The sequence below is a fragment of the Gavialis gangeticus genome, unplaced genomic scaffold (assembly GCF_001723915.1).
Source record: "Gavialis gangeticus isolate Ggan-Ray unplaced genomic scaffold, GavGan_comp1, whole genome shotgun sequence".
NCBI lineage: Eukaryota > Metazoa > Chordata > Crocodylia > Gavialidae > Gavialis > Gavialis gangeticus.
Window position 1 is genome coordinate 117,514,537 of NW_017729022.1, and position 19,960 is coordinate 117,534,496.

At 46.9% G+C, this 19,960-nt stretch overlaps 1 protein-coding gene across 2 annotated transcripts in view; it reads right to left on the bottom strand.

Moving 5' to 3' along the window:
* Positions 1 to 6,538: 6,538 nt before the first annotated feature.
* Positions 6,539 to 19,960, bottom strand: part of TULP3 (tubby like protein 3) — a 64,021-nt gene continuing 50,599 nt past the window's right edge. For both annotated transcript variants that reach the window (XM_019516033.1, XM_019516032.1), the window contains exons 5-11: positions 18,727 to 18,860; positions 17,718 to 17,915; positions 17,020 to 17,132; positions 16,516 to 16,630; positions 14,626 to 14,724; positions 10,256 to 10,427; positions 6,539 to 9,749 (exon numbers count right to left, since the gene is read on the bottom strand). In XM_019516033.1, coding sequence (XP_019371578.1) covers positions 9,616 to 9,749; positions 10,256 to 10,427; positions 14,626 to 14,724; positions 16,516 to 16,630; positions 17,020 to 17,132; positions 17,718 to 17,915; positions 18,727 to 18,860 — 965 coding nt within the window. In that variant the 3' untranslated portion in view covers positions 6,539 to 9,615. The remainder of the gene's footprint in view (positions 9,750 to 10,255; positions 10,428 to 14,625; positions 14,725 to 16,515; positions 16,631 to 17,019; positions 17,133 to 17,717; positions 17,916 to 18,726; positions 18,861 to 19,960) is intronic.

Here is a 19,960-nt window from a genome sequence, read left to right on the forward strand (position 1 = left end):
CAAGCAAAACTGCGGGGCCCATCGGGCGGGGGGGGGGGGCTCCTATGGAGGTAGGGCTGGGTTTTCTGAGGGGAGGGGGGGTCCTCTCCTCTTTCTTAGGACTTTGTGCGCTCTCCCCTCACCCCCACCAATAAAATAAAATAAAAGAAACCCCCCTCCTAAGTTTCCCATCCCCCCGGCAGGGCTGACCTGGCTGCTAGGATCGCCCGGCCTGGCCGCGTCCCGCCTGCAGCTCCGCCACTTTCTGCGGAGGGGCACAGCCGCAGGCTGGTGCTGCTGCTTGGCCCGGCCTCCCCTCCGCCCTCCCGCGGGGCAGACCCGCTCCCGGCCGCGCATCGCCCCCCGGGCCGCTGGGGGGGCACTCACCTGGGGGCCGGGCAGGGCTTCCCCGGGACTTTGAGAGCAGGAATGCCAGGAATGGGAGCTGCGAGGAGATGAGCGCGGCCGGGGGAGGAGGAGGAGGAGCGGGAGGAGGGGGCGGGAGAGGGCAGCTGCTGCCCCGCTGACGAGGCGGCAGCGCAGGAAGGAAACTCCGCGGCGGGCGGGAGCGGGAGCCGGCGGCTGAGATTGCCCGCGCCGGGGAGCCGCCTCCCTCCCGCCCTGCCCCGGGCAGCGGGTCCCTGGGGGCAGTCGCTCCCGCTTTGCAGCCCGCGGGCTCTTCAAGGGCGCTCCGGGGGGTCCCCGCTCCTCCCACGCAAGCCCCGGTGTGTCCCCTCGGGAGCCACCGGCGCCTTCTGCTCCCCTGAGAGTCACTTGGCAAACGCGTGGCTCCGGCCTGCGTTTATGGCACGCTCTGCCAGGGACTTGCGTGATGTATGTAACGGCTGGCAGGGGCCTTCTGTTCCCAGAGGACAGCCCGCCTCAAAAGCCTGGGCGTGTGCGGGGAGCGCTGCTCAGAGGGCACCCAGGCCTGAAAGGGGTAGGGCAGGGGTAAGCAACCCCCCCGGCATGGGTGCTGGAGTGTGGCACTCGAAGGGATTTTACTTGGCACACGTGCCTCTGGGTGGATGGCAGGGAAAGGGTGGGGGCTACACAGCAACAGCAAGGACCAGGCTCCCCCTGGCCACTGGTGACGCATGTGCACCCCCTGAACATGACAACACACCCCCTGTGAAAAGGTGCCTGCTGGCAGTCACTACTTGTCACCCCCTGCCATTGCCAACACTACCAGTGGCATCTGCGAGCAGTCTGCAATTGCCCCTAGCTGCTGCAGACACTGCTCATGGCATCTGTGGGTGGTCACTGGTCAACGCTCACCACTGACAGCACTGTGGTCACCTGCAGGAGCTCCCCGCTCACTGCCACCACACTCCTGCTCCCAGCAGCACCACCACCGCTTGCAAGAGCTCACAGTGCCTTCCCAGCTGCCAGGGGCACGCAGCATTCATGCCCCTGGCACACCAACATCTTACAACTGTGGGTGTTTTCAGCACTCTGCCCAAAAAGGTTGCTGAGCCCTGAGGTAAGGTGTTAGGTCTGTGCTGTGGTGGAGTTGAGGGCAACCCTCTGGTTCAGTCCCACCAGCCGAGCGCATCACCTTCCATTCTGACCTTTCTGTAAGCCCTCACATCCAGGTTATAAATCTTGCAAATCCTTTCCACATCACTTTTCTAAAAGATGCAGTTGCATCTGCACTGCTACCACACTCACTCATCTAGGCTCTCATCATCTCCCATCCCAATTATGAACCCATCCTTTTTTCTGGCCTTGACAAATGCAGTCTTTCTTCATTCACGTCCCTCCAGGATGCGACTGCAAAGATCATTTTCTCAGCCCATCGCTTCCACCATGTCACCCCCTCATTGCATCCCTTTTCTGGCTCCCCCTTCTCCATGGCATCAAACAAAGCTACTTGTCTTTCAAGGCTCTTCACAGCCTTTCCCCTCCTACCCTGTTAAAAATTTAAAACAAGAACTGTTTTCCTTTCTTCCTTGTTGCCTTCAGCCTCAGAGGAGCTCCCTACAAGCATCTGCAAAGAACACCTTTTCCTTTCTCCCATGCTGCCTTCCACCCAGGGCCAGACACAGGCACCGGCAAGCTGGGAAGCCACCCTGGTCCCAGACAGAAAGGGGCTCCAAAAATAGTAACTTTTTTTCATTGTTCATTATTTACGATTATTATTATCGTTATCTCTGGCAAAGGGGTGCCCAATACTAAAAGTTTGCCCAGGGCCACCAGAAATCTAGGCATGGTGCTGCTTCCACCTCAGAGGAGCTCCCTACAAACATCTGCAAAGGAAATGTGGTTGTTCTCCTTCAAAGCCCTCCTTAAAACTCTCCTTTTCCACAAAGCCTACAAAACCATAGGCTGCTGGTGTGCTGAAACTCTGCCGTCATGCCGATCAGTATTGTCTTGCTGTTCTTATTCAAACTCCCTGGGGTTTTTTTGTCTTGTATATAATTTAAAATTGAAAACTCCTTGTAACAGTGACTGTCTTTCTGTTTATACAGCACCTAGCACAATGGTGCATGGCTAAAGCTTTAGGCTCCACAACAATCATAATAATAATGCTACATTTCTCAAACTGACAAATGGCACACAGGAATACACTAGATGGTGCTGCCAGTATACCAGCACACCAGGCTTTAGACAAACCAGTACACTTCATCATCAACAGGCAGGATAGGTCTACTTTAGGTGCACTCTACCAGCAAAGGAATACCAGCATATGGAAATAACCAGGAAAACACTGCTGTGAATCCAATTAGGCTGGCAGAGCTGTGTTTGTGTTAGTATAGTAGAATCCCTCTCAAACTCCCACTCATCCTCACCACAAGTGAAGCAGACTAATGGCAGGTGCAGATTTGCCAGAATACTTCAGTGGCATCAGCTGGCACAGCGCTATTGCTTCAGGATCATGCACAACTCGCTATAGTTATGCTGACAGACATCTCTAAAGTAGATGTAACTGTAGCGTTGCTGGCAAAAATTCTTTTATCAAAAGGCATGAAATATTTGCAATTTTGAGGCCTCAGCATTTTGAATCTTATGATATTGTAGAAATCTCAGCTTCCATTTTTTAAAAATTAAGTTAATAAATCTCACAATGGTGGAAAGAAAACAGAAATCATCACTTGGGTGCACACTAAATCTTAAGAAACCAGAAGGAAAAGAACCTCAAATTACACACAAAAAACCTCATGGACTGGATTCCTTTTTCTAGGTACGACTCATGAGTTTTGAATGCCTGGGGTTAGCAACGCTGAAAGTAGCAACTTCTTGTTTGATTTTTTTTTTGTATTTAGTTTTTTATTTCTATACTAGCATTTACTTTGCAATTCAGTGCAGTGGTTAGAATGTTTATTTCACCTAATGAATGCATATATATTTTATAAGCAGTAATTCTAGGCCTCAGCCATATGCATAAAATAGAAGACAACTAAATTATTGAAGATAGGGAATACAAAGTTGCAGTGTATTTTGTTGTCATTTTCATAGTTAGTAGGGTCAGAAGGGACCTGAGCAGATCATCAGGTCCGACCCCCTGCCATGGCAGGAAAGAGTACTGGGGTCAAATGACCCCGGTGAGGTGTTCATCCAGCCTCCTCTTAAAGACCCCCAGGGAAGGAGCCAGCACCACTTCTCTTGGAAGTTGGCTCCAGATCCCAGCCGCCCTGACAGTGAAGTAGCGCCTCCTGATGTCTAATCTGAGTTTACCCTCTGCCAGCTTGTGACCGTTATTTCTAGTCACTCCTGGTAGTGCTCGGGGGAACAGGGACTCCCCCAATGCCCGCTGGTCCCCTCTGACTAGTTTGTGACAGGCCACTAGATTCCCCCCTCAGCCTTCTCTTTTGGAGGCTGAACAGGTTCAGGTCCCGGTCCTGTAGCCTCTCCTCGTAGGGCCTGCCCTGCTGCCCCCTGATCATGCAAGTGGCTCTCCTCTGGACCCTCTCCATGTTGTCCACATCCCTCCTGAAGTGCGGCGCCCAGAACTGGACACAGTACTCCAGCTGCGGCCTGACCAGTGCCGCACAGAGGGGGAGGATCACCTCCCTGGACCTGCTTGAGATGCATCTGTGGATGCATGACAAGGTACGGTTGGCCTTCCTGACTGCATTCCCACACTGCCGGCCCACGTTCGTCTTGGCATCAATGATGACTCCAAGATCCTTTTCTGCCTCTGCACTGGCGAGAAGGGAGTTCCCCAGCCTGTAGGTATGATGCTTATACAGTAAACACAAGGAGTGATGTTTTACAGGTTTTAAATATATGCCTGCCATGAGCCATTTTAGCCACTAAGTGTCTCTAGTAAACCATATTCAAAACTTTAAAAAATATTAAAGTTGTAGCATGAAAACTGTGTAAAAATGCACCTATTTTTCATCTAATCTGCTCCGTGTGTGTACTGTGGGTCAGATCTGCCGACTTCTTGACTAACATGCATTTGTATTCCTGTTCTCCCTGCAGAATCAACACAGCTCAGACGGAGCTAGAATCTATTCCTTTCCATGAATCATCAGAAGCATAGTTTATTGAAGTCAAAGAGAACGGAGTGACATACGTCCATGATGGTACAGCTGGCCTATTACCTGCAGTGATGTGGAAGGAAGTCACGGAATGTGACGCAAGACAAAATGAGTTGGGGCGGGGGGTTGGGCAAAGTGACCACTTAATTTTCCTGTTAACTGAACATTGTTTATGTGGTGCCATTAACAGATAACGAATAAGGAACACTTGGTACCATTTTAAACTGAGCCACTTTTCAGAGTAAAACTGCACTCTTCCTTTTACTAACTGGGGAACTTCATCCAGTTAAACTTTGGATGTAGCCTAATGAAAGGGTTCTTATGCCAACCCCTTCTCCTACCCACCCCCATTACTTTACTTTTATCAAAGCAAATGAACAAAGAGTCCTGCCTTCAAGTCTACAAGAAACAACAAGTATTCGTAGAGATGTTATCAATGAAATGCTATATTTCCAAAACACGTACCAAGATAATACCTTTTACCCTGACCCATTTCACTGAAATGAATGACCTTTGTTCTGGGCAGAGTTGAGCCTTACCACGAGGATACAAAATGGACAGCTCCATTTGTTTCCTGAACCCACTCTGTTCTGGAAACTTTCTAGGTATCATGTTTAATGTGTGTGGAGATAAATGCAACAGCTAATACAGCTTTATAGACAGCAAATGTCTGGGAGAGTGACAGGGGCAGGGGTGACGCATAGAGGGTGCATGGGGGTAACCTCTTGAGAGCTCCGGTGCACCCCCGGTCAGGCCAAGCTCCCTTTTTAGCTGGTGGGCAGGTGGGACCATCAGTGCCCCCCCCTGCAAGCACCAGCCAGGGAGCTGGGCTGCCAGCAAAAGCTTCTGGAAGTGACTGTGGGGGTTCTGGAAGCAGCGCAGATGCTTTAACAGTGAGTGAGACTGGTTGCGGGTGACCCCTCATCCCCCCGGTCAGCGGGATTGGCCACCGGGGGGCTCCCCCTCCCCCGCTGGTCGCTGCCTGGTGTCAGGGGGGCACATGCCCCCCCTGCCTCAAGAGGGACCAGACACCCGTGGACAGGGGCAGAAAGGCAATCAGGACTTGTAGTAGAGATGATAGCTTTCATTAAACCAACATTTTTGCAAAACAAAATTTCTTTAATTGCAAGCTTTTGTGCACAAGCACCCTTCATCAGGCACTGGAGAAAAGTTCTCCTGGGTAGAAATGAAAGTTCATATTTCATACGATTTCACAGAGGAGGCAATAGATGGAAAACTCCTCTGGGCAGTCAGTTCACAGTGGTATGAAGCCTCTCACCTCCTGTGAGGATCTGTGATGACACAAATTACCTTGAAACAAAGGCAGAAGCAGGATCTCAGGTTTCAGGTGGTCACAGTTGCTTCCTGCTTGGGAAAATATGAAGATTGAAAGCACCTTCCTAGTGGATCTGTTATCCTGGCTGAGTTGCAAAGAATGTGAAAGGCGACCAGGTATGCAGTCTACACACAGAGGAGGGGCCTAGAAAGTCAGATCTTTCCTGTGTGGAGGAACAAGAGAACTCTGTTCTCAGGAATAACTACATTCCCGCCCCGCCCCCCACCCCTGACCCATGAAGCACACACTTGGTTCTCTTCACCTCATCCCAATAAAAACAGGAAAAACAAAAATAAAAACACAGTATATCTAACTCCATTGATTCCATTTTGTAACCACTCCATCCAATTATTTGGTACAAGGGATTGAGATGACTGCATGTCCCATTGAAGCCCAAACTTGAAGCTGAAAAAAAGCAGCCATGACACTTGAAGACAGAGTATGAATAACCACAGGAGAAAATCAAAAGGAAGGGGTGGAATGGAATGGCTGAGCTGGACTGCTAGTGGTAGAGGAAGGGAATTTAAGAAAATGGCACTTCTATGTCCCCTGGTTGATTTTCACACTTTTAAATAGACATAAATCCAGTGCTGATAAGGAGAGAATGACATAGATATAAGATGGAGCCATGGAATGGATGGAGGAGAGCAGGCAGAACAAGAGAAACAAAGAACAATGAACATATGCCACAGGCAGCAAAAATCCTGGGATATGAAATAACTCATTTAGAGCTCACTTTTTTTTTTTTATAAATTACTTTATTTTCCGTAAGATACAAAAATTATATATACAATTTATGTAAAACCGCAGTTGACCAAAGGTACTGGAGGTTTCTGCTGTTCAAATGCAAGCATTTAGAGCAGCAGGGAGTACACCAAGCCATGCCTCCCCCCAACCCCAGTGTTTTAGATGGATCTTCGGCATACACGGAGCAGCACTGAAGGTGAGAGTAGGTGAAGACGAGAGAGAGAATGGGGCAAGAAACTGCAGCTTCCAATGTACAAAGTATCTGAAGGCACCTGAGAAGACGTACACACTTACCTCCTGCTTTACCACTGCCTGTTCTAATAGTAACAATAGACCCATGTGCCTGCTTACATAGGGGCTGAAGCCAAGCTACCCAAAGTTGTATTTAGAGTTTCAATGTACTATTTCCCTGACTGGGGTATACAGGGGCTTTTATGGAGGGAGAAAAAAAAATTCCCGTGCTTTTTGGTCCAACTTCACAGACAGTTCTTAAAATGGGTTCCTAACACATAAGCATGCTCTTTTCAAAAAAATTCCCTCCCCAAAGCAATACGGGAAACCCAGTGAAGACCCTCCCAACAGTAACTGCTTTTAAACACAGTTGTGACTAGCATGGCTTCAACACCAATGTGGGTTGGGTCACTGTATACAATCCCTTTAAAAAATACCTCAATAACTGTAGAGAGAAAGAAAGCATCAATAGTAGAAGACACACAAAAAGTCATGTGCCCGCAGAACAGGCATCTCAGAAAACACAACAAATCAGTTCATGTAACTCAGTGAAGAGATCAAAGGGTCCCAGGCACTGACTATCATCTGCTGGGCTCAGACATCAGCTTCTCAACTGGAATAGATGAAAGAGCCCATTTGGAGAGGTGAGCAGAAGTGTTGCAGGATGGCCTGCCAGGCATAAGTAAATTTGTCTTAGACTGGAAGGCAGGGTACTACCTTCAAGTCACCCCAAGCCAATTTCTCCCATACAGTCTTAGTGACAAAGTTTACTGAGACAGGAGCGTTGTGAACTGGTTTCTTAGCTTTTCTGGATAGGTACTGGCAGTGCAGCGTAGTCAGAGGGTAAAATTAACAGAGTACTCTTGACTACTGTTGCCCAGGTCTGTCTCAACAACAAGCAGGAAGTCAACGAAGGCACAGAAGAGGCACATGACACAAGCTCTCCTAAGTGCAAAACTCAGGGAAGAGGCTGCTTTGAAGGCAATGGCACCACAGCCAATAAAGCTTGGAGCATCTGAGACAGATGCATTTTCTAGAGCTGGAGCCATCAATGACAATTCATCATTTGCAGTTAAAATACAGGGATTACATGGGACTATGACTGAGGGTACTTTTTCTTTCTGGCAGTATCAGAAAATGTCTACATACAGATTTATATCTCTAGAGGAGAAGAGCAGGATGGCTTCCCCCAATGCAACGCATGTAGATGAGGCAATCCATGGAGAATGGTACAATGGCGGGAGTCTGGCTGCCATGAGTGCCCAAGGGGGCTAGTTGGCTAGAAACAACTTTTACACAGATCACAACATGCAAAGCACAGGACACCCACACTTGGATCAAGCGAGGCGTATATGGGCAATTTACCTGGCAGCTGCACAACAGTCATGAAATAAACTGAATGCCTTTTTAACCACAGCAGAGGTGTAGCCCATGGACTATGCCATGATCTGCTTCAGTTTGACCCAAGGCCATCAGGACTAAGGAGGAGAGCATTCTGCACTGTGATCTGTAGTCTCCACTGCCTGTAATCCAAGATGAAAAATAAGGGTAGCAGCATTTTGGAGTTCTAGGAGCAAGACTTTGGCCACCCCTGGTGCAAAGTTCCTATTTATTTGTGCTTGGGAAACATTTGCAACCTCCTTTTTTGGCAAAATAGCATCTTATCACATCCAGATTCAAATTATTATCTAAAACATTCTCATTAGGTCATGATTGCAGAGATCACACCACACAGAACTGGCACTGGCCAAGCAGGCTGCTACAAGAGAAGCTCTTGCATGCTGGGATAAAGGTTAAATGAGGCAAAGTAAATTATTCTGGCAGCAGTTCATTCCTACCCAATGCACTGAGCTTTATTCATGAAGAGGTTTTAGAAAGTGGTTTTGACTGACCAAGTTTTAGAATCAAGTATGTAAGCTCAGCAGAATGCTGCTTTTCAAGAATAGCATTGTAAACAAATGGCACGGACCCTTAGCCAGTTTTTTTTTAACATCCAATCATCTACTTGATCCCATCTGTAGAGTTCCCAGGGAAAAGAGAAACCATGATGGTTGTAATATAAAATAGCACCCACTTGGAAGTGACAGTTGAAGTTTTTGATACTTATATCTTTATTTGGTAGAATGGTTGTTGCAGGGCAATGCACAGCAGGAACAATTAAGAGGAACTGGGGCCTATAAAATAATCATCCTGCAGAGTAAGAAGGGGTTATTGCAGCATGAGACTCTCTCTTGGCTTTGATCTTTGGAGAGGAGCATCAAGCCTGGACTCTCTCCTCTCTCTTTGAAATTTGCCCTGGACAGAGGGTTATTCTGCAGGGTGAGAGCCCATGTTGTATCTGTCTGAAATAATTGTACCATGGACACACAGTGAAATGGGCAGCATGAGCACCAGGGGCACTGCCAGAGATCCAAGGCATATGGGCACTAGCACACTATTCATCTGATCCCTGCTGCAGGGAGTTCCAAGTCACAGTGATGTTCAGCAGCTGAGGAGCATGACCCAAGTCCTAAGCCTGCTCTGAGACAGCATGTCCCACCTGGATTCTCAATGCAGCATTAATACTAGTAACATAAAGATATCACATGTTTTTGTTGCCTGCCCTCGCCCCCCTTCTCCCAATGCATGTGCAGAGCCCTCCCTCCCAAAAGGGCCATCATTCCCATCAGTTGTTGTAAAGCTCCCAAATATACTGCTTGCCTCCTACAAATCCCCACAGAACAATATCTTCCAGTTCCCTTCTGTCCCCCAAGCTATTTCTCATGATTCAAACCAGAACTCAGCTACAAGGTGCAGGAATGGGAGCAAGTTCCATGCCCAAGTCCACTGCCTCCCTCATTCACAGGCCAATTTGCTATCAAAGCTGGAAAGTCCGACGGCAAAAGCCTGGAGGGCACATAGTGGGTAATTATAGTCCAGAGTGAACACGTCTTCTGCTACACGACCAAACTGCATCACAATGTATTCAGCTAAAGAAAGCAAGAGAGATGTTATTGGTCAACAATTTCATAAGGAGAGAGAGAGGTAAGAGAAGAAACAGTGAGAAAAGCAGTTCCATGTATGCTTGGCTGGAATGACAACCCCCCTCTCTTCTTTACCAAAGTGGGCACAGAATTTGCTTACAACAATGGTCCTGCTGTTCTCCTTTACAGAGCTACTCCAAACCTATGCTGGGTTGATTTGGCTATCCCACATTACTCCCCCTTCTTTTTTCAGCATTTGCCCCTTTCCAGGGCAGTTATTTTGTCCTCAATCCAAATTGAAGGATAGGTCTCATATTATGCACTGCCCAACTGGAAGCTACTGATAACCTGTGAGCTGTATCCTTCATGCTGTCCTCAGCTATCCCACATTTTACTTGTGGGAGTGGTGCCCTCCCCATTTAGTTAGCTGCGACAAGGCAATCCTGTTTTCTTCACCAGAGTGACAACCCCTGCCTCTCCCCATCCACCTCCGCCTCCCCTCGAGCTCTTACGGTCATTCTCATGGACAATCTGGAAGTTCTTCACTGAAGCCTGAGTGACTCTCCCATGGAAGTTCAAGACGTAGGACTGAGTGTCATCGTTCCAGACTGGGGCCTTGTTGTGCAGCTCAATTAGGTTCTCTAGGTTTTTATTTTGCCATTTTGCCAGCAAACTCTCATGTTCCTGCACAAGAGAAAAAACAACCATGCTTGGGAGGGGCTGCTTCTATTTACTGCCTTTCTCATGTTAATCCACTCTCCTACTGTGAGAATAACAAGCTGATTTAATCAGAGCCTGCAGGAACAAGGGACAGTTCCACACATTCCTGGGTCTGAGGATTTATTTTGCACCCCCACTGGCTTGTCATTATTGCATCTCAATTCCAACCAGAAGAATGAGAGGGTATGTACCTTCTACCAGTATCAAAGATATTGATTATCTATACAAACTGTCAGTGTGCTGGCAGGAGGATTTTTAACTTCCTAAACACATTTATCCCTCCAGGACTGATCTTTTAGAGAGATCCCAGATATATTTATTTTAACTCCCTAGTAAAGGGGTCCAGGATGTTCTAGTGGGAAATTCAAAGGGGCAGTGGGCTACCAGTAGGCATGGATTAAAGTGATTCCCCCATTAAACCAGGATTGGACACAGGTACACAATATGCAAGAAAATGTAATGGGGTGGCAGGGTAGAAAAGAGCACATTTATCATATCTGAGGAGCATGGTCAAGCCTGGAATAGAAACAAGAAGTGAGGACAAAATCAGCTCAAAGGAGAAGTGGAAAAAAAAGTCAAGATGTTCAATGAATTTCAACCTGAACCAACAATACAGGCTAAATAATAATAATAATTAAAATCACCCTGAAAAAGGTTATGTAAACCAAAAGTAGGGACAAATGTAACAATTGTAGCAATAGGACAAGCTATTACAATATAACTTATGTCTGCCTGATTCTGTATCCTTACAAGTATAGCAACACTGTTGCAACTTTAACCCTGTTGCATGCCTGTCAAAATTAGGGCAAGTTAGCTACAGCAGTTACATTATAGCAAATGACAAACCCTCCCAATCCATGCCCCTCCCCACCCCCTGCCCTTTTAAACTGTATAAAGCAGAATCCAGCTGGGCAAAATCTAGCCCACGGGTTGGATCCAGGCCATGGTGGACTCAATTTCCCAGCAGCCCCTGTGGCACTGGCTCTGTCTGGCTGCTGATGCCAGCACCAGCCCCGCTGCCCAGGCACCCCGGCCTGTCCATCCTGCACCTACCACTGGAGGCAAGACCTGCATAGGCAGGGCACATGGCCAGGTAGATAGGATGGGGGCTATGGATAGGAGTGAGACTGGCAGGTGGAGCTGGGGAGACCCAGGGATCTTGAGGTGGTGACAGCACTGGGCTGGAGCTGAGCCTCAATCCACTGCCCACTCCTGCAATAAGCGCGGGTTCTGCAGGCAGGGGTGTGCAGGGAACGGACTGCCACAGCCCCATGCTGCTACCACCCCAAGATCCTGACCCCAGGCACAGAGCAGCTCCCAGCCCAGCTGCGTGCCCTGCCTGCGTGGCTCCTGGAGTCTCCATGGAGACCAGCTGGGAGCTGCGCAGGCAGGGGTTGCTGGTAAACGGAGTCTGGTTGCCAGCTGGATCTACTATTATGCCCACCCCTGGTGTAAAGGTACATTTGTCCATAGCCTTAAGTTATTCAGCAGGATCTTTGGAAAGCAGTTGACTGAGGAGGTCTGAGTGACAGAGCTAGAGTAAGAAAGTATCAGGGCAGGATGAAGGGATGCTTGCTGGTTCTTGGGATTTTCTGAATGGCTCACTGCTTAGTTATACACCTATTTTTACTTATATCTATAAAGATGCCAACAGGACTCTGGGAATGCACATTGGGACTATCATTTAAAGATGATCTAGTACTGCTTATTCAGAGACAATCCCACATATGGTAGGCGATAATATACCTCCCTCAGTTAAACTGTATCTGGTACTTAACTCCATAAAAAACCATCATTCAACCTTGGTCCCATGGACATCCTCCCGCTCCCTACCTCACACCTCCTTCAGATGCTTGTGTTTCTTAGGACAGTTAAGACCTGGACAGTCTTAATCACAGTCTCTTAGCTTTCTTTAAATGACGGCTTCCCCTGGAAGGGGGTAGACCCATAGACCTGATTTCCTCCCCTGCTGCCGCCACCACCACCAAGTGCACTCTCCAGTGGAGCTGGCTGGTCACAAACAGAAACACATACAGCATTTTCTTATGGGATGATGCATCTACCATCGCCGCTAGATCCTGACTTTTCTATCCAATCACGCAATCAAATGCTTGTCTAGGCTCTCACCATTTCTTGTCTCAGTTACTGCAACATCCCTTTTTTCTGGCCTTGACAAATGCCATATTGTTCCATTCCTATTCACTTGGAATGGAGACACAAACACCTGCTTCTTGGCCCAGGACTTAGGCCATGTCACCACTCTCTTTCCAGACCTCCACTAGTTCCCTCTTCTGTACTGCACTGAACAGAAATGATTTGCTTTCTCCAGGCCTTTCGTTGCCTATCCTCATCCCATCTACAAATTTTTGTTCACTTTCAAGATGTTAAACTCATTCTTCCATTAAATCCATTATACCTTTCTTCACCACTTAGGACTCCCCTGTACTTATTGGTAAAAATAGCTCCTTATCCTCATTCAAATTCATCAAATTCTTCCCCTGATGCCTCCAAAAGATGATGATGATGATAAGGTTGTTAGTGTGCTGGCACCACTGCCTGTCATGGGGACCAATACTGTTTGATTCTTTCCTTGTATTCCCCTTCCATCTGTATCCACCTATTGCCTTTTGTTTTAGACCTATGGCCTGAACACAGAACAGATTGACACTGGTTTAGTTTACACTGCTTCTGTAAAACAGTGGTGGCTAAAATGGATCAGCTCTCCTGGAGTAGCTGCTACTCGACGGCAGAGAGTTAGCAATAACCTGTTTGCACTGAACAAATGACTACCCCAGGATAGGAGTGAAGACAATACCTACAGTGGTATGATTTACATTTGTGTATTTTTACCCATGAAACCTTGGGGTAAACACTAGATTCCAGTAAGTTACACCAGCGTGGGGCCACACACTGTGTAGCTGCTCCTTTTTCATACTGGAGTAAGGAATGGGGTCATGAGGTTGTAGGTATGTCATGTGTCCAAGCCCTTAAAATGGAAACTTTCTGGGAAAGGGGACTGTCTTTGTTCTGTTTCTATAGCACCTGATACTAGAGGTGCACTAATATATCGGTTGCATATCAGATCACCACCGATCAAAGGAAAATTTATATCAGCTATTAGCTTTTTTTGGCCAGCAGAGCTGATAATGTTCACCAATAAATATAATGAATTATACTTTCTGATCAGGGCCCCTGGACACTGCATGCGTGTATGCAGCTGCACGCATGCACATGGCCAGGAATGAAGGTGGCCAGTGTGGAGAGCAGGTCCCTGAAGGTAAGTCTGTGGAGGGAGAAAGGGTGTGGGGGGAGGGAAGGGGCATGGGGGGGACAGATCGAGGTCCCCACAGTGAGGGAGGGAGTGGGGCAGGGACTGGGGGTGCTGCCCAGCCAGGGTGGTGACTGGGACCTGGGGCCAGGATGGGGAATGGGATGGAGCCACGGGAAGCTTGTCCAAATGGGAGGGGGGTGGGCTCCCTGCTGCTGCACCCCCCCATGAGGCATGGAGGGGCATCCCCCCCCAATTTGTTTGCAGGGCAGATGTGAGCTGCCCACTTTGGGCTCAGGACTCTCCACCCTGCTGTTTTGGCCCTGGGAGCCCCCCACTGGCTACGCATCCCCTGCCTGCCCAGAAGCAGTGGGAGCAGAAAGTTGTGTCTCCCACTGCTACGTGGCAAGGGGCCCGCAGCTGGTGTGGGGATCCCTGGGCAAAGGCAGCAGAGCAAAGAGCCCTGAGCCCACAGCAGGCAGCTCGCATCCGCCCTTGCCTGGCTTGGCTCCACTTAAAAGCATTCCCACGCTTAAAAATGATGGCAGTGGTGTTTGTACTAAAGCTCATTCAACAAGCTTTAGTTCAAGCACTCCTGTCACCATTTTAAAGGGCCGGGATACTAATCCCCTGGATGAGCTTTTTGCAATAATAATAAAAACAAGTAAGTTTCCTAACCATGAGATTTTACTCTCCCAAGGAAAACAATGAAATCCTATGGAAGTTACTTATAAGTGGCTTGAAAAAGCACACCGTAGTTAACAGTTCTAGGAGTGAGATAACTGGAAGCCAGAAGGCCTTTTTCACTTAACATCTCAGTAATTAACCCATAGCGTGCTACACAGTTAGCATCCTTTGCCTTGCTCTGTTGGTATCTGACAGTTCCAAACTTACATTTCGTGGCCTAATTGGAATCCGCTTGTGGTTCATATTCATCCCCGGAATGATCACAGACATTTTTCTGGGACCCTTGAATCCTAGCACATTGGTTTCCTAAAAGGCAAAGAAAAATGTTCTGAACTGGAGCCCTGCTCCACACAGCACAGAGAATAATGAGACTATTCTAAATAAATACCTGGTCCATGTGATACTGAATACATACTAGTTGCAACCATAATTGAACAAGACATAAATATTAGGAACAGAATATTTCCCCCACTCCTCCCCCTGTAAACTAGATATAGATATTGATATAGTTATCATCACTCTTTGGTTAATGCAGTTCCCCACACATAGCCCAGAGCATGGCTTTACAACCTAACTTGGCTAAGGTGATTCTTGGACAACTAATTTCATTCACCTTGTTGATGAAAAACACGCCAGATTCCTGCTAGCAACACGCCAGATTCCTGCTAGCAACAAAGGCCAGATTCCTGCTAGCAACAAAGGTCTGAGTAAGATTTATGGTCAGTATGGCTTTGACTGCCTTTGTGTCTTATCAGTATGTTGTCCATTGAAAACATAAGGTTCTTGGCAGAATGAACAATCACACCCTCCTTAGCTTTGTTACTATTATTGTTAGGGATATATCTAAAAATCTCTCTCAAACTGTGCCCTGGCATAAAAGATAAGAGAAGGCAACAGGGCAACTCTAGTCAGCATCTGGCTTAGTTTCAATCCTGAAACAAAATTACGCTTAAGTGTAGCAGGGAACTACAGCAGAGGACTCCATTCAGTCCACATGCAGGGAAGCAAAGGCAAATTGCCTTCTTGGTCCTCAGCCCATCATTCATTTTAATGTCTTCAACCAAAAATCTGTCATGATGGTTACTTTAATCTTAACCCAAAATAGAAAGGAAGATATTTAGGGCATGAACTTGGAGTGGCTGCAAAAGGGGAGGGAGAGCTTCGGATAGGGAGCATGCAATGGCTGGTACCTTCTGAGAGTTACCTGTGGGCAAGCTGGGAGAGAGACAAATGTAGCAAAGCTGCTCCAGCTTTAAACCTGGAAGAATCACTGTTAAAAGCTGGAGCAGTTCTGCTACATTTGCATGGCTCCCAGCTTGTGCACAGGTAACCATTAGTATTTAACAGCTAAGTATAAGCAATACAAAGCAGCAGCTCCCCCTCCCCTTTTCAAAACACTCTAAGTGTCCTTTTGTGCATACCCTCAGAATGCATCCTAAAAATAATCTTACAGAAACTTCCTCAAGCATACTAGTTCATTCTATGGATCAGAGTGAATGTTGCTGGAGCTGAGACCTATCTTATTCCATCTCAAAAGGTATTTTTAGAGAGAGTTCTGAGAAACAGGTTAATGATCTTACACATATATAGACAAAGCTCTACAAATTTTAATAACTGATTGTATCACTTCTTCATCACCATCAAAATAAAGTTATCTTTTAGGTGACTCTCTGCATTTATTACAGAAACCCTATCTAAGTTAGGATGGAAACTGACAAAAACTGTATATAGCGCAAAACCCCAGGGGCATTTATATTAGCAGGTTAGATTCTTGACAGAACCTGGAGTTCACTCACTCGATTGTTAAATGCTATTGAGCTCCACAAGGAATACACATGATTCAGGACCTTCTTTGTGTAACTTAAAAAGACAGTTTCCTCCACTTGCCTAATGCCAATTACCCTATCCAATGATTCAGGATAGATACAGAATGAAGAGCACCTTCTGCTGAATCATGATCATCATGTGCTGAAGCACCCCAAGTTTCACTGCATGCTTTTCCTTGCACAGGACCGCAGGTTCCTCACATCTCCTGGGCTGAGGCAATTCAGGAGCTCAGGGGGAAAAAAAATGTTGGGAAGGAAGGGAGTAACTTACATAACAAATGGCTGCAAGCTCCTGTCGGGTGTGGGCCTTTTCCACTAGCCCCTGTGCCTTGACTGGGCTAACTCCATGATCATAGACAGTAAATTTAGTTCCCATAAGGTTAGACCTAGGAACAGGCAAGACAAACAGTGAGAAGCTCGGCTTTCTCCTGGAGACCATGTGATGCAATTAAACTTTCAGCCTCTCTGATGTTCCCATCTGAATTTTTCTATCATCAGCACTAATAAAAATGTCTGTCAGACTGGGTCCATCACCTGACCTGGAAATGCACTGTCAGGCTCCTCTATATAAAAGACCACCATCATCTTTCTGAAAGAGATTCTGGTTTGGAGAAACATGGATTACACTACCCAAGACAGGGTACAGTTAGTTACATGCTCAAAAACAAAACTAGAGTGCTGCTCAAGCCTCCAATTTGGCCAGTGAAGAACTCCAACCTCCTGCATGAGCCCACACATCATACACTTGCCTATGGTTTTGATTTGTGGTTCTTACCTGAGTTTTCCAATGAAACTTTCCCCTTCTCGGGATAAATCTGTTGGATCAATTGAAATCAGATAATTGGATGTTTTACTTTTTTTCCGTTTTCTCCCAGCAAGAAGGAATGTCTGGAAATACAAAACTCTGATTAAGGCAGGAACTCTGAAAGAACCCAGTTGCAATGCACCACTTCAGACCTTTATCCCAGTGACTCTTCATCATCTCTTGCCTTTTACCTACCATCCACTTCAACAGACTTGCTACACCTGCATTTCCCTACCTCCTAGCTCATTTACCACACCACAGACCCTTTTCTCCATTCTATGAATGAACAGTCTGTATTCTTGCTCAGCCTCCAGTTCATCCTAACCTACCTGATGACTCAGATTTAAAATAGATCCCCCTTCTAGTAGTCCATTCAATTGTTTAAACAGGCACTCAACCTTCCACTCTTATTTTACTCCTGTATTTTTAATCCATTCAGAAAATAATACTTCACTTCCTAGGCTGTTATAGTACTGCTCCCATATCTCCCAATGTCAGCTTTAGTGTTCTGTCCAGGCACAGACTTGCTGCCATCCCCTTATTGACATAATTTCTTCCCAAAGTTCCTAGCTTCATGCCAATACATGCACTGTTCTACATTATACTGAAAAGTTTGTTGCAAAGAATTCATCAACCTAGGGCTGCAGACTTTACACTAGTCCCAATACCTTTCTGTTGTCATCCCTTTCCAGGTGCATGTAGTAAGTGGGGAAAAGGCCTCGGTCCACTCCCTTCTTGTCTCTAGTGATTCGACACTTGACTGTAACGCCACGGGGTGCAGGGCGCAAAGCAAAATCCTCCAAGTTCTCCACTTCTCCCAGCTGTGCATCTGTGTGAGAGGATGCAGTGCAGGAAGCACCTGTTTCCTGTGGGAATAACACTCTCATTAGCAAAATGAAATTTGGTCAGAGGTTGTGGTAGCCCAAGAAAAGAATGACTTATTGGGATAGGAGACTCCATGTCCTAAGAGGAAAATGCTCTGTTGGAGAAGGGAAGCTAAGCCACAGGCTTCTGTCTCAAGGAAGGAATTCACCATTGAGAATAAACCAGGCCAGAGGCTTTCCCTATCCTGAGGGAAGACTGGCTCTTTGAGAGAGGAGAAACTGGACTGGAGTCTCCCATACCTAGGGGGAAGAACGTTTGTTAGGAAGGGGAACAGTTGCAAGCAAGATATCATTTTGAAAGGGGAAAATGCTGCTTTTATCATAACAATGAACTTGAAAAACACCGTGGAAAATAAAGCAACACATAAAGTACTTTTTAATCAGTTTGTCACAGAAACAAACTGTGAAACTAATGGGCACTGTAGGGGGACAGAGTGGGTTTTGGTCTTTGTATGGCTAAAACCATCACTGAAACTTCAGTAGCTCAGACTGGTAACTGAAACAGAAGAAGCACTACAGGTTCAACTGTGGTATTGGTTCATCCACCTGCAGGAGTGAGCACTAGGGGAACCACCTGTGCAGTCATGATGCAGGTCAGTACCAACAGAATGGGTAGAGACCATGGTAATAAAAGTCTAGATGTATAACAAGGGAGCTGAACTACCCTGAACACCCTCTGGCAGGGATGAGCATAACTGCAAGCCCTGTAGCCATTAAAATTATTTTAACACTGGGGTAGACATCAGAAAGCACAAACCTGATCCTCATTGCAAAGAGATGTCATGGTACTTACTGTGGCAGATTTTTGGCTGGTTGCAGAACTAGATCTCTCGGATTCAGAATATGGTGAATGACATCCTGACTTTTTTTCAGTTTCTTCCTCCTCTTCTGTGTCCTCCTCATCAAAATTCAGACTGCCTGAAATCCCTGTTAGAACATAAGACCAGCTGGGTAAGCTCATAAGAGGGATATTGCAAATGCAAAACATCACCAATACACACGCCCCTCACACATCTTCCAAGCTCTTAGCCCCTCAGTACACCTATAGCACTGCTTACATGGAAAAGTAACACTGGGATAGTAATGAGGTCTTAACTGCCTTTAATGTGATAACATTCAAAAGGCAAACCAAGGGGTAGAAAATTCAGCATATAAATCCAAATTCAGCTCTTCTGAAATCAGGCCAATTATGTAAGTTCCCAAATATGGAACTTTAGCCATTTTGATTTGATTGCTCCATCTGCCTTTGTTGGGTACAGAACTAGTGGTAAACAGAGTAGTACCATAAAAGCAAACCCATGTCACAGCGGCTCATTTTACTTTTATCCTTAATTCCACTTGTCTCAGTGGCCTATGTCTCCCTCACAATGCTTTCCTCCTACTTCTCAGTCCCAGTTACTTCTCTAGTTCTGATTTATTTCCATTAAAAAAATAATACACATTAAGAACAGGAAAAGACAATCCAGCTCCATGCTGTGTGGTCATCATGGGTGACTTGAACTTTCCAGACATCAGCTGGGAAGAGCAGTCAGCCAGGTCTGACTGCTCACGTAGGTTCCTAGCCGAGATACAGGACCTCCATCTAACCCAGGAGGTGCACAGCCCCACCAGGGGAGACACCTTGTTGGATCTGGTCTTGGCCACGGGCGATGACCTGGTGGGGGGTCTGCAGGTGCTTGACCACCTGGGCGACAGCAATCATCGCCTGTTGGAATTCACCACCCAGCGCAAGGTGGCAAAGGCCTGCAGCAAGGCAGCAGCCCTGGACTTCAGGAGGGCAGACTTCAATGAGGTAAGGAGAGTAGTCGGGGAGGCACTGAGGTCCCAGAGGGGAGAGAAGTCGGGTGTTCAGGAAGAGTGGTCGTTCCTTGAGGAGACAATCCTCCAAGCCCAAAGGGAGGTAATCCCAACATGAATCAAAGGGGGCAAGAGGGTGCAAAAGCCCCCATGGCTCACCAAAAGCATCCGGGAACACCTCCTAGCTAAAAAGGAGACATACACCCAATGGAAGGGAGGGGCCATCACCA